General features: G+C 48.5%; 1 protein-coding gene across 7 annotated transcripts in view; it reads left to right on the forward strand.

Annotated features, from left to right (window-relative positions):
* PTPRU (protein tyrosine phosphatase receptor type U) overlaps positions 1-12,286 on the forward strand; it is a 72,229-nt gene that overhangs the window by 22,883 nt on the left and 37,060 nt on the right. For all 7 annotated transcript variants that reach the window (XM_079138706.1, XM_079138703.1, XM_079138707.1 and 4 more), the window contains exons 8-11: positions 6,015-6,323; positions 10,105-10,214; positions 10,510-10,711; positions 11,050-11,152. In XM_079138706.1, the coding sequence (XP_078994832.1) occupies positions 6,015-6,323; positions 10,105-10,214; positions 10,510-10,711; positions 11,050-11,152 (724 nt within the window). The remainder of the gene's footprint in view (positions 1-6,014; positions 6,324-10,104; positions 10,215-10,509; positions 10,712-11,049; positions 11,153-12,286) is intronic.

Below are 12,286 nucleotides of genomic sequence, written 5' to 3' on the forward strand. Positions count from 1 at the left end.
TAACTGAGATGAGGCCCTTTTTTAAAAAAATCAAATTTCCCTTATATGAATTGTGCTTTTGGCATCAAGTCTAAGAGCTCTTTGCCTAGTTTTAATTCACAAAGATTTTCTCCAGTTTTTTTTCTAAAAGTTATGTTTTACATTTAAATCCATGATCTGTTTTGGATAGTGTGAGGTTAAGGTCAAGATTTACTTATTTTGTGCAATTGATGTTTTAAGTGTTTTTATGAAGCCTTTCTGTGAGCCATCTAAATTCCAATTTAGTGCTAGACTTAGGGAGACCCTTGAGTGGGGATGGATCAGTGTCCCAGTGGGAATATCTTCTAGCTGAGGGGCTAGACCAGGTTTTTTAAACCTCAGAGCATCAGAAACAATGGCACTGATGCTCTGAGAACAGAAACAATAATCTTTACCATGTAGGGCTAAAGATTCATGTAACAAATGTTTATTGAGCACCTACTGTGCACTAGGTACTGTTGCTAGGAGTATTTGACTGTGAGACAGGCAAAGGCCACCAGGATATGAGTTCTTCATGAAACTGCTAGGATCTTACATTCAGGCAGGAAGAGACAGATGATAAATAAGTAAACAAGTGGAATATATAGTTTGTCAGATGGTGATAAGTGCTGTGAAGAAGAATAAATCAAGGAGGGGAATGGGGTGTGTGGGTTGGAGAGTTTTATTTTAAAAAGGCTCAACGGACTGTCTTTCTGAGAAGGTGACATTTGAGCAGAGATATGAAGGAGGTGAGGGACTGGGGGCGCGGATTATTGGGGGAAGGAACATTCTGGGCTGATCAACCAGTGAGTTCAAAGGCCCGGAGGCTGGAGCATCAAGGAGACCCATGTGAATGGATTCGTGACCAAGGGGAAGTGGCAGGAGAGGACCTCAGGGTGGAGCTGGGGATGGGGGACTCAGGCGAGTAAGGTAGGTAGCCGTAGCAGGGCTTGGAGAGCAGGAAGGAACACCTCTACTTGTATTTAGAAGGGCCATGTGGCCCTTTTGTGGCCAGTGGACTGTCAGAGGTCAAGGGTACCAGAGGGGAGATCGGGGGAGAGGTTACTGCGACCACCCAGCGGGGAGATGGTAGGGTGGTGTTGGCAGGGGTGAAAAGTGGCCAGGTCCTGGTTTGCTTTGAAGGTAGACCTAACAACATTTGCTGATGGATCGGATGTGGGATGAGGGAGAGGGAAATGGAGAGAAGTCCAGGATATTTCCAAGGTGTTTTGCTTGAACAGCAGGAGGGATGGAGTTGTCATTTACAGCAAAGAAGCGGACTGCGGCAGGAGAGGGTTTGATGGGGTGTCGTAGATCAGGAGCTCCGTGTTGGAAATGTTGACTTTGAGAAGCTATTAGATGTTCCAGTGGAGATATCCATCAGGCAGGTAGATACACGAGTGTGGAGTGCAGGGGAGAGTTCAGGCTGCAGCTATAAATCTGAGGGTTGTCAGTGTAGAGATGGTGCAGACGGGATTTAAAGCCGCGAGGCTAGATGAGCTCTTTCACACTGGTGGTTCTCAACAGGGGTGACTGTCACCTAGGAGACACTTGGCAGTGTTTGGGGACACGTTGGTTGTCTTGACTGGGTGGTAACAGTAGGTACTACTGGCATTTAAAGGATAAGAGGGCAGAGAACTGCTGAACATTCCATGAGGCCCAGAGAGCCCTTGACACCAAGGAACTATCTAGACCAAAATGTCAATAGTGCCCAAGTTGAAAACCCCTGGTTTAGTCCTTAGATTTTTTTTTTTTTTTTTTTTTTTAGGGAATTAGTGTACATGGAAGAGAAAATAGCTGTGAAACCCAAGCCTTGAGGTCCTTTAGTGTTTTGGGTTAAATGTGGGCATTTGCAAGTACATGCATTAAGTGCATGTGAAATACAGTGTCCAAAGACACCGCAAGCACTCAGCACATGACAGTTGTTGCCATTATGATATTCTTAACTTTACAAAAGTAGTTCTGGTCTGTCTGCCACTTGGAATCAAAGAAATTGAGCTTGAGGGCTCTCCCTCAAGCACTTGAAGGCACTCGACCAAGATCCTATGGTGGATCAAGAACCTGGGGTTCATGGCGATGACCTTTGGTCATTCCCATTTTACAGATGAATACACCGAGATTTAGAGATTTAGTGCCTTGCTTCAATCTGTACAGTGGGTCCGCAGCCGAGCCAGAGCCAGACTTTGAATCTCTTCATTTCCAATCTGGTGTTTTTTTAAACAGAGACAGTAGCAGCAACAGCTGTGGTCACTGCCACATGGGCTGGGTGCCCACTTGGTGGCAGGCACTTCTGCACACTTCACTTAGGCGACTGGCTGGGAGCTGGGACAGGGACGGGCCAAGCAGATGTGACGCGGGCACCACGCCCCGCCCCTCTTAATCACACACTCCTCTTTGTTGACACCACCATGCCTTGGGCAGCTGTGTTGTCATCTCCTCTGTCCCCACAACTCCCCTCCCACGACATTATTTGCTGTAAAAACAATAATACAGCCTCAATAAAAAGCTTTTTTTTTTTAATTCCACTCCGAATCTCACCATCTTAGCCCAACAGCTGTTTTAATTTTTCTGTCTTGTTCAAATCTCTGCCCGTAGATCTGCAGTGCACATTTTTACATGCTTGTCATTGGGATGTGGAAAGCGTTCGGTATTCTGCTTCATTTACTTGTGCAGTCCCATGAGCTGTGCTGTTTGTAATTATGTTTATTGCCTGTGGAAGACTGTCGAGTGGCCCTGGACTGCTGGGCTGTTGGTTTCCAGATCACGGTTATTATACATAATACTACATTGAAAAACTCAGTGCTTATAGTTCTGTTTTTTTTTTTTTTTTTCTTTTTTTAGTTTCTCCTCTTGACTCATGTTCTTTAGAATAAATAATCAGAAGTCGTTAAAGAAAGGGGTTTGACATAACATTGTTTTGAAAGATGATTTTACTGCTGCTGGTATCTCATGTCGGTGCGGGTGTTTATTTATGAATTACTATAGGCCAGACAATGTGGCTTGTGTCCTCTCATGTAACTTTCATATTTGCCCTTCAAAGTCAGGGTTATTATCTCCAGTTTTTTTTTTTTTTTGGTCCAGGAACTTGATATCAGTGTTCAAAGTGGTTAATAACTTGCCTGAAGTCACAGAGCTAATGAGGGGTAGAGATACATGTGAACTTTGATGGACTATGACCCCAGTTTCTTTTTCACGAGATAAAGTTGAAAGCTTCCGAGTTTTTGCCTCCTCCTACACATTACTAAAATCAACACATTTGGGGCTAATTTAACAGATGTTTAACATTACCCATGTCATTTTAATATGCATTCTGACCTCTGATCTTCCAGTGGCCTGCAGCCCTATGGAATTCAGAGGAATGGGGCTTCGAGGTCCCCAGCTCTGTTTTGTCAGTGCGTTGGCAGCTGAAGAGAGTGTCTGGGTGCCAGATGGTTTTTAGAAACAGACTCATGATCCACACCCTTCAATCAACATTTTAGTCTGTAGTTGACTCATGATTCCAGCCCCCTGGATCTGCCTGGGTGTGATCAGGGTGGAGAGGGAGAGGAGAGAGCAGTAGGCCCTTTTGGAGAGGCCTCCGTCCAGCGCGGTAGGTGCAGGGTGACATAGCCGTTGGAGAATGCCGTGGCCGAGCGTGGTGGCGGCGGGCATTTCCTTCTCTGGGTCAGAGGTTGCCATCTTGGGCCCTGCACGGTGGTTTTCAGAAGCTTGAGTAGGTTGCCAGTATTTAGGAATCTGGAGATTTCACATAAAAATCTTGGAATTTCTAGTTTCTCTTGAAAACTGGGAGGCCCTGGCCAGCCTGAGCCTGCAGTCCTGCGTGGTGGCAGTCAGACAGATGAGGAGGAGCTGCCTCTCTTGGGTGGGACACCTGGAGTCCTGCTTGCTGTGGTCTCCACCAAGCCTGGGTCTCCAGCTTACCTTGAACTTTCCATGCCTTTTTGTAAATGCCTTTCTGCAGGAGGGTGAGGAGGCTGTGTGCTCCCACCAGGCCTGAATGGATCGGGGAGAGGGGATGCAGCTGGCATTCCAGTGACTGGGGGTAGTGTGGGCAGAGCGGCAGGGAACCGAGGCCCACTCTCACTAGTGCACATAAAGCAAGTGTAGTAACTTGGCCTCCGTGGACTCCCTGGGCAGAGCACCTGGGCCAGCCTGGATCATTGCCAGAGTCACAGTAAAGCAGGGCTTAGGAGCAAGATGATAAGTGTACACCAAATCTGCCTCCTCTATTACCACATTAAAACAGAACTTCCTAAAACCCCAAATTGGGAAATCTCCTGGGACAGCAATGAGAGAGAAAAACTACATGTGGAAAGTGGGTGAGCAGCCAGCAGCCCTCAGATTGAGGTGAGCCGTGGGGACAAGCTGTTTCATGTCCAGTGGGATGGGACTTAGCTGAGCCTTGCGGTGGGGAGAAGGGTACTAGGTAAGCGGTCGACCTTGTTCCTAGCAGGTGCTGAAATCTCTCCTCAATGGCCCGATATGTGATTTGCCTGGAGCCCAGGGAAGAAAGGAAAGCTCCTTGGTATAAAGGGAAACTTGTGTTGTGCTGGTTACAGTGTAAAACTGTCACCTGTGTGCTCCCCTGTTGGGAGCAGCCAGGGCTGATGGTTCCCCTTGGATCTTCTTTAGGAGGGGGCATTCTGAGCAAACTCATCATAGAAAAAACAATCCTAGGGTCTTAGTTAATCTTCTTAAGGGGCTAAGTAGCAGGACTTTCCCATCTATTCGTGAAAGAATCCTGGAATTCCCTAACTGGGGACACACTGCAGGTGCTCACAGGACTTGCCGGTCAGGAAGCTGCATGTCATAGAATCAGGGTGCAAGAGAGACAGGGTCATTAGAAGGCCATGGTGGCTTCTTTTCTCCTTTCACAGATGTGGGAATGGAGGCCGGAGGTTTGCTTAAGATCACGTAGCTGGGCAATGCAGATGCAGGCCTGGGCAGAGTCTCAGCTTTTCCTGCTGCACTTTGGAAGCCTGGGTTTCCTCCTTTGTAAAATGGAGATAACTTTCAGGCTGCAGGGGTCACCTGGAAACTGTGACCTCCTCTTTCTGTCTCTGTCCTGAGGCATGGGTGTGACTGGTTTATTGACAGTGAATTCCTCCCGGGGCATCAGGGCATCTGCAGGTGAGAGCATGATTCTGGAGCCAGCCGGTCCAGGATGAGACCCCCTGCCCCCCCCCCCCGCCCGCTTCATCACGTACCGCCCGTATGAACGGGCAAATCATTAATATCTGTACCTCCCACATCTGTGTGACAGGACTAAAAACTCACTGGGCTACAGCAAAAATTAGAGATAAAGCATTTTAAAGCTTCTAGAGAATTGTGTGCCACATTCAAAGCCCCCAGATGTTTACCGCCATTATTATTATATAACCAATTGTGTTTCTCTTTTTGTCTTGTCAGTCAGTGAGCTCACCGTTGAACTTGAACCTTCCCTTTTGAGTCCACGTAGGACGTAGGGGCATGCATTTCTGTTTCTGAATCACTTTCCGGCTTATTTAACTCTTTGGTGCTCATTTCACCATCCTTCCAGTTTCTTCATACTGCTGTATCATTCACATTACTATTAACTGTTTCACAATAAATTTGGAGTTAATAAGCTAAAACATTGCACTACACGTTGATTTAGACCGAGGAGGAGCCACAGTGTGTAGTTCAGGATGATTCAGAATTTGGAGGTGAACTGTGATATTTAAAAAAATTATAGCTAATATTTTTGAAGGAGTATTGTGCTAGCCATCGTCATGCATGCTTTACCTTAAATGTAACAATAATCCCGTGTGGCAAGGTCTATTATTTTCTTATTTTGCAGTTCAGGAAACTTAAGGCTCCGAGAGGTCAAGTGCAGGCAGTGGTGGCCAGCTGACACAGGAGAGTCAGCATTCCTGTTCAATTCTAGGGGGGGGGTCCCTTGAGCTCTTGGGACAAAGGAGGGATGGTTCCTGACAGCTGATTGATGTTCTCTGTCCCTGTCCCTCTTCCTGTCTTCCGTTTCCCCTCCTTTCTGGCAGAGCCCATGCGGGCCCCCAAAGGCCTGGCTTTCACGGAGATCTTGGCTCGCCAGCTGACCCTGCAGTGGGAGCCTCTGGGCTACAATGTGACACGCTGCCACACCTACACGGTGTCCCTATGCTATTACTACACCCTGGGCAGCAGCCACAACCAGACCGTCCGCGAGTGTGTAAAGATGGAGCGGGATGTGAACCGCTACACCATCAAGAACCTGCTGCCCTACCGGAACGTCCACGTGCGCCTGGTCCTCACCAACCCCGAGGGGCGCAAGGAGGGCAAGGAGGTCACCTTCCAGACTGATGAGGACGGTAAGGGCGCCAGCTGCGGTTTCCGGGGCCCTGAGCGCCTCCCCCACTTCCTGTGTCTGAGACTGAAGTTTATGATCTACAGAATGTTTTGCTTAGGGTGAAACCAGCTGTGTACCACAGTCATGATGGCGATATTTATTCCCTGGAGGACTGTGGTTGAGATTGGTATAATCTCTTCCTGAAGTGTTGGAAGAGTTGATCAGGGAAGGGATTTGGGACAGGAACTGTCTTTGTGGCAAGGTTTTAAATAATGGTTTTACTTTGAAAATAGACCCTGGAATATTCAAATTTTCTTTTCTTGTAATGGTTTGGGTATACTGTGATTTTCAAGGAATTTGCTCATTTCACCTCAATTGTAAAATGTCTTGACGTAAAGTTGTTTATAATAGTCTCCTTTATTTAATGCCTCTATAATATGTAATGCTAGCCTCCTTTTCATTTCTGATATAGATAACTTGTATATTTTCTTTCTTTTTTCTTGTTTACTCTTGCTTGGAGCATATGAATTTAAAAATTTTTTCCAAAGAGCGCACTTGGGCTTAGTTGATTTTTTTCTTTTCTTTTTTCCCCCCATGGGTCTGAGGTATTGAACAGAGGGATGTTCTACTATTGAGCTACCTTCCCAATCCTTTTCCGACTTTTTTAGTTGGAGACAGTCTTACTAAGTTGCCGAGGCTGACCTTGAACTTGTGATCCTCTTACCTCAGCCTTTGGAGTAGTTGGGTGGTGGTCATGCACCACTGTGCTTGGCTCTATTTCATTTTGTATTCTTTTCTTTTCTAAAAATATTTTCTTTGGATTTGATTTGCTGTTTTTTTTTTTTTTAGCTTTTCAAGATGGAAGACTTCTTAGATCAATAATTTTGAGCCTCCATTCTAACACAGGCACCGACAGCCATACATTGCCTTTTAAACCCTGCTTATCTGCATCCCACGAGGTCTTTTGTTTTTGTTTTATTTATTTATTTTTTTGGTCGAGCTGGGGATGGAACCCCAAGGCTTCTCACACACTAGGCAGATCACTGAGTTATATCCCCAGCTCCCATTAGTTTTGATCTGTCTTGTCTTCATTATCATTCAGTTCAAAATATTTTCTAATTTGTTATAATTTCTTCTCTGACTCAAGAGTCATTTAGAATTATGTTGCTTAATTTCTAAGCAATTAGGATTTCTAATTATCTTTTTGTTATTGATTTCCAGCTTAATCCCACTGTGGTCAGAATACATACTCTAAATTTAGTCTTTGGAAATTTGATCCTTGCTTTATGGCCCAGCATGTGGTTGAATTTTGGTCAATGATCCATGTGTGCGTGAAAAAGATCGCTTTGCGTCACCGATGGGTGCATTGTGCTAAATCTGCCAGACCCATCTTTACTAAGCATTTACTGTATACGAGACACTATGCTGAATGTTTTTCATCTATTAATGCCTACCATCGCCGTGACAACCCTATGTGGCAAGCTCCCATTTCTGTCCTCACTTTACAGTTGAGGTCACAGAGCTAGTTGATAGACAGCAGAGCTGGTTTCAAACCTGGCTATCTGGGTTCAGGGTTGTCATTTTTTTTTTTTTTTTTTTTTTTTTTTGGTAATGCTGGGGATCAAAGCCAGGGCCTTGCACATGCTAAGTGCACACCGAGCCACACCCCCAGCCCCGAGAGTTGTCCTTCTTAACCGCTACACTCTAATACCAGGACAGGTCCAAAGCCTTCCTCCAGATTCCTGCAAAGCCCCAGGTGCCCCTGAGCTCTCTGGTTGTAGATTTTCTTGCTGGCCTACAGGTGCAGATTTCTGTTCTGCACAGCACTGGCCCAGATGCAAACGTCAGCTCCTTCCAGACTTTCCACAAAACTCCATCACTCAAGGCGAGGTGTGTGCCCCATGCTGAGCGTTTGCCAGGGTGGTAGTGAGGCCCCGGATGTGATTACCCTGACGCATTGCAGACAACCTTGAGCAGAACATCAGCCCACCCCATGCTCAAAGTCTGTTGACCTCTGCATCCCACTCCCCCCAGGGATGTTGTTAGCGCTGCCTCACCCCATGCTGGCCTCACTTGGGCCACTTGGTCTTTTTTTCTCCTCCCCCCATTCCAATAATGGCTTAGTATTTATATTTTACTTTTCCTCAAAGTATTAATAAAATACAGGAAGTACATTTTTGGGAGGTACTGGAGATTGAACCCAGGGGTGCTTTACCACTGAGCTACATCCCCAGACCTTTTTATTTTTTTATTTTAAGGTAGGGTCTCCTTAAGTTTCACAGGGTCTCACTAAGTTGCTGAGACTGACCTTGAACCTGTGATCCTCCTACCTCAGCCTCCTGAGCTGCTGGGATTATGGGCATGCGCCTCGGTGCCCAGCTTATAGGAAGTAAATTAAGTGGTCAGCTCATTGAATTGCACTTGAGGAAACCCATGCCCAGCCAGAGAAATGACATTGCTAATGCCCCAGGAAACCCCATTTTTGCTTTCTCCTGGTCACGACCTCCCAAGGGTAACCATTATGCCTACCTGTAACAGCAGATTGATTTTCTTGGTTTGGGACTTTATTGAATGGAATCAGACAGCACTCTTTATCTGCCCAATTTCTTTCTCAACTTCATGCTTGAGAGACTCGGCCACATTGTGTGTGCCAGCCTAGGGACTTCAGTTCCCACTGCTGAATAGCTCATTATGGGGATAAATATACCGTATTTTAAAAAATCCTATTTACTGTTGTTGAGCATTTGGGTTGTTTCCAGTTTGTATCTATTTCAAATAATGCTTACAGTATTAATCCTTGTAGTTTTAAAAAATTTTGTCTTGTGGATATACGCATTTCTGATGGGTTTAGCCTAGGAGTAGACCAGCTCGCTAATAGGACATGTGTTCCTCTTTAATAGATGTAGCCAGACGGTTTCCCAAAGTGGTTATACCAGTGCACACTCCACTAGCAGAGTGTGGAAATTTTGGTTGCTCTGTGTCCTCATCAACACTTGAAATTGTCTTTTTCATTTTACCTTCTTGAGGGATGGACAGTGATCTCCTGAGCTATTTGTTTTCGCACAGAGCAGCTTAGCTTTTGTCGATTGTCATCTCCGTTTCCGCTTTCTCTCCCTGAGGACCTCGGCTTCCCCCCAGTGGTTTATCAAGGTGTTTTTCCAGGCTGAGACTGTTTCCTTCCTGAATGAAATCCTGCTGCTCGCTGTTAAGAATATACATTAAAACAAAACCCAAACAATCAAACCATGCCCGGAAGTGTTGATGCTCAACTGTGAACAGTATTTATGCTTGGATGATGCAATTGTAGGTGTCTTTAATTTTCTTGATGTTCATTTAGACTTTTTTACATTGAACATATTGTGAATGTAATTAGACATTTTTAGAGGAGAAAACACTTCCACCCATACTCCTGATACCCTAGTGCAATTGTTGTTTGCATTTCTCCAGCAAATATCTATATTTTCTGACAAGCTCCAAGCTGGAACCAGAGAGGAGCCTTCACACGCTCCTTGGGGTGGGCTACGGCCTGCACAGCAGTGAAAATTCCAGCTGCCCCTTTGCTGCTCGGTAATGAGTCGAATCATAGGAAACTGATATTTACCTTCAGGCTTTATGTATCATGTTATTTAGGCCTGGTTAGGGAGGGGGTTTCGGCACCCCCATTTCACGGATGAGGAGACTGAGGCTCCGAGGGGATGAGTAGTTCAGGTGGACCAGCTGGGGAGGGGCGAGGTTGGAGTGTGAGTCCAGGCGTTTGGAGTCAAAGCCCACTTTCCTCTGTCCTCGGCCTCTTCCCCTTGCAGTGCCTGGCGGGATTGCGGCTGAGTCCCTGACCTTCACGCCACTGGAAGACATGATCTTCCTCAAGTGGGAGGAGCCCCAGGAACCCAACGGCCTCATCACTCAGTATGAGGTGAATGGAGGCCCCGGCGGGTGGGGGGAGGTGGAAGGGTGACCCTCTTTCCCTCTGCTGTGACAGCATGGAGAGGGACAGATGTGTTCCTTCAGCTGTGGTCAGGGGCTGTGCCACCGGGTTCCTTGTTCAGGGGCTTGGACAGGAATGAGAAGCAGGTACCCAGGAACCTGACCAGAGGGGAACCCGAGTCTCTCCCCTCCACTCAGCCGCATCCGCGGCTCCCCTGGGGCACTGTAGGTAGGTGGTGCTGGTCCTTGTCCCATGCTGGCCCACCTGCCTGCCTTGCCCCCAGATCAGCTACCAGAGCATCGAGTCCTCAGACCCTGCAGTGAACGTGCCTGGCCCCCGGCGCACCATCTCCAAGCTGCGCAACGAGACCTACCACGTCTTCTCGAACCTGCACCCCGGCACCACCTACCTGTTCTCAGTGAGGGCCCGCACAGGCAAAGGCTTCGGCCAGGCAGCGCTCACTGAGATCACCACCAACATCTCGGGTGAGCCCCACGGCCTGGCCTGGACACGGAGGGGGCCAGAATGCCAGCCTTCTGTGAGGAGAGGGGGTGGGGGTGGCCTGGGGTGCTTCCAGAGGACCCCTGCTGAGACGAATGTGCCTTCAGGGTTGATTAAGCCAGAAGGGTCAGGAGACATGGTTGGTGGAACCAGAGGGATGAGGCTGGGTTAGTGCTGGGTTAGTGCTCAAGGTCAGGGGCCAGCGAAGTCAAGGAGGCCAAGACAGAGGAAGAGCTCTGAGGGCAGTGGTCAGGGGCTGGGGGCCTGGCCTTGCTGGTCCAGTGGCCAGGCTCCATGCTCGTGTCCCTGTCCCCCTCCCCAGCTCCCAGCTTTGATTATGCTGACATGCCATCACCCCTGGGCGAGTCTGAGAACACCATCACCGTGCTGCTGAGGCCTGCGCAGGGCCGTGGTGCGCCCATCAGGTGGGACAGCCTGCGTGGAGACGCGGGAGGCCAGGGCCAGAGGAAAGAGCCCCTTCTCCCACCCAGGGCCCCCACCTGGGCCAGCTTCCTCACCCACCCTCAGCCTTCCACCTCGGGGCCCAAAATGGAGGAGGGTGTTCTGTGACCGAGGCAGGTGGAAAGCCTGTGCTCACCCCCCAGTCGTGCGTCTCTGATGGTAACGGTCATGAGTTCTCTGAAATTGTCCAGCTTGCCGAGGGAACTGTCCAGGCCTCTGCAGGGGCTTCCCTCAGATACCTTGGAGAAGCGAAACTGCAGGCCTCATGTCTTCAGCTCTGTTCCTGGCGACATGGGAATGGGCTTCCTGGAAGACTAGGGCAGCCGGCCACGAAGGGCTGTCTCTCTGGCGTGGCTGAGTGCCTGGCTCCTCTGCTTCCTTCTCCCCAGAGGAAGCGGGCTGCTAATGCCTTGGTGGCTGTCTCTGCTGGGGGGAGGTGCTGGAGTGCAGATGGGGCGTGAGAGTGGGGTGAGCCTGGGTGTGTGTGTGGCTTGGGGGTGTGAGTGTGCACGAGGGTTTATGTGTAAGTGTGTGGACGCACTCACTGTCAGCCAGACACCGTGCGAGGGACTTCATGTGCATGAAGTCATTTTGTCTTCTTGCAACTCTATGGTGTGCGTGTATTACCTCATCTTACACGTGGGGAAACTGGCTCTGGGACCCTGGCAACTTGTCCTGAGTCGCATGGCCGTAAGGGACAGGCCTGGGATTTGGACTGTGGGCGTCTCTGCAAATCTTGTCTCTCTTATGGTCGTTACCCTCCTCTTCACCTTCGCCTCTGGTCTACCCTTTTCTTACTCAAAGGTGCCTGGGCTGGAGAGGGTGAGCGCCTTCAGTGGTGGACATGAGTGTCTTCGTCAGCCCCTGGGGAGGAAGTGGGCTGCCCAGGCGCCCAGGCAGTCTCTTGCCTCTTCCCTGCCCCTTCCTCCTCCCCTCACCTACTCTCCCCCATATTTGCCTCTCTGAATCCTGTCCTAGGAAGATTTTGAGACCCTCGAGAGGCTCAGGAAGACGTCAGGGCATCTGCAGGGCATTTGCTTTTAGCTGGAGCCTTGGGACCCTTGTGCAGCTGAATGAGGAAGGAGCTGGGACACACA

This window comes from Sciurus vulgaris (assembly GCF_902686455.1).
Source record: "Sciurus vulgaris genome assembly, chromosome: 1".
In the NCBI taxonomy this organism is placed as follows: Eukaryota; Metazoa; Chordata; class Mammalia; order Rodentia; family Sciuridae; genus Sciurus; species Sciurus vulgaris.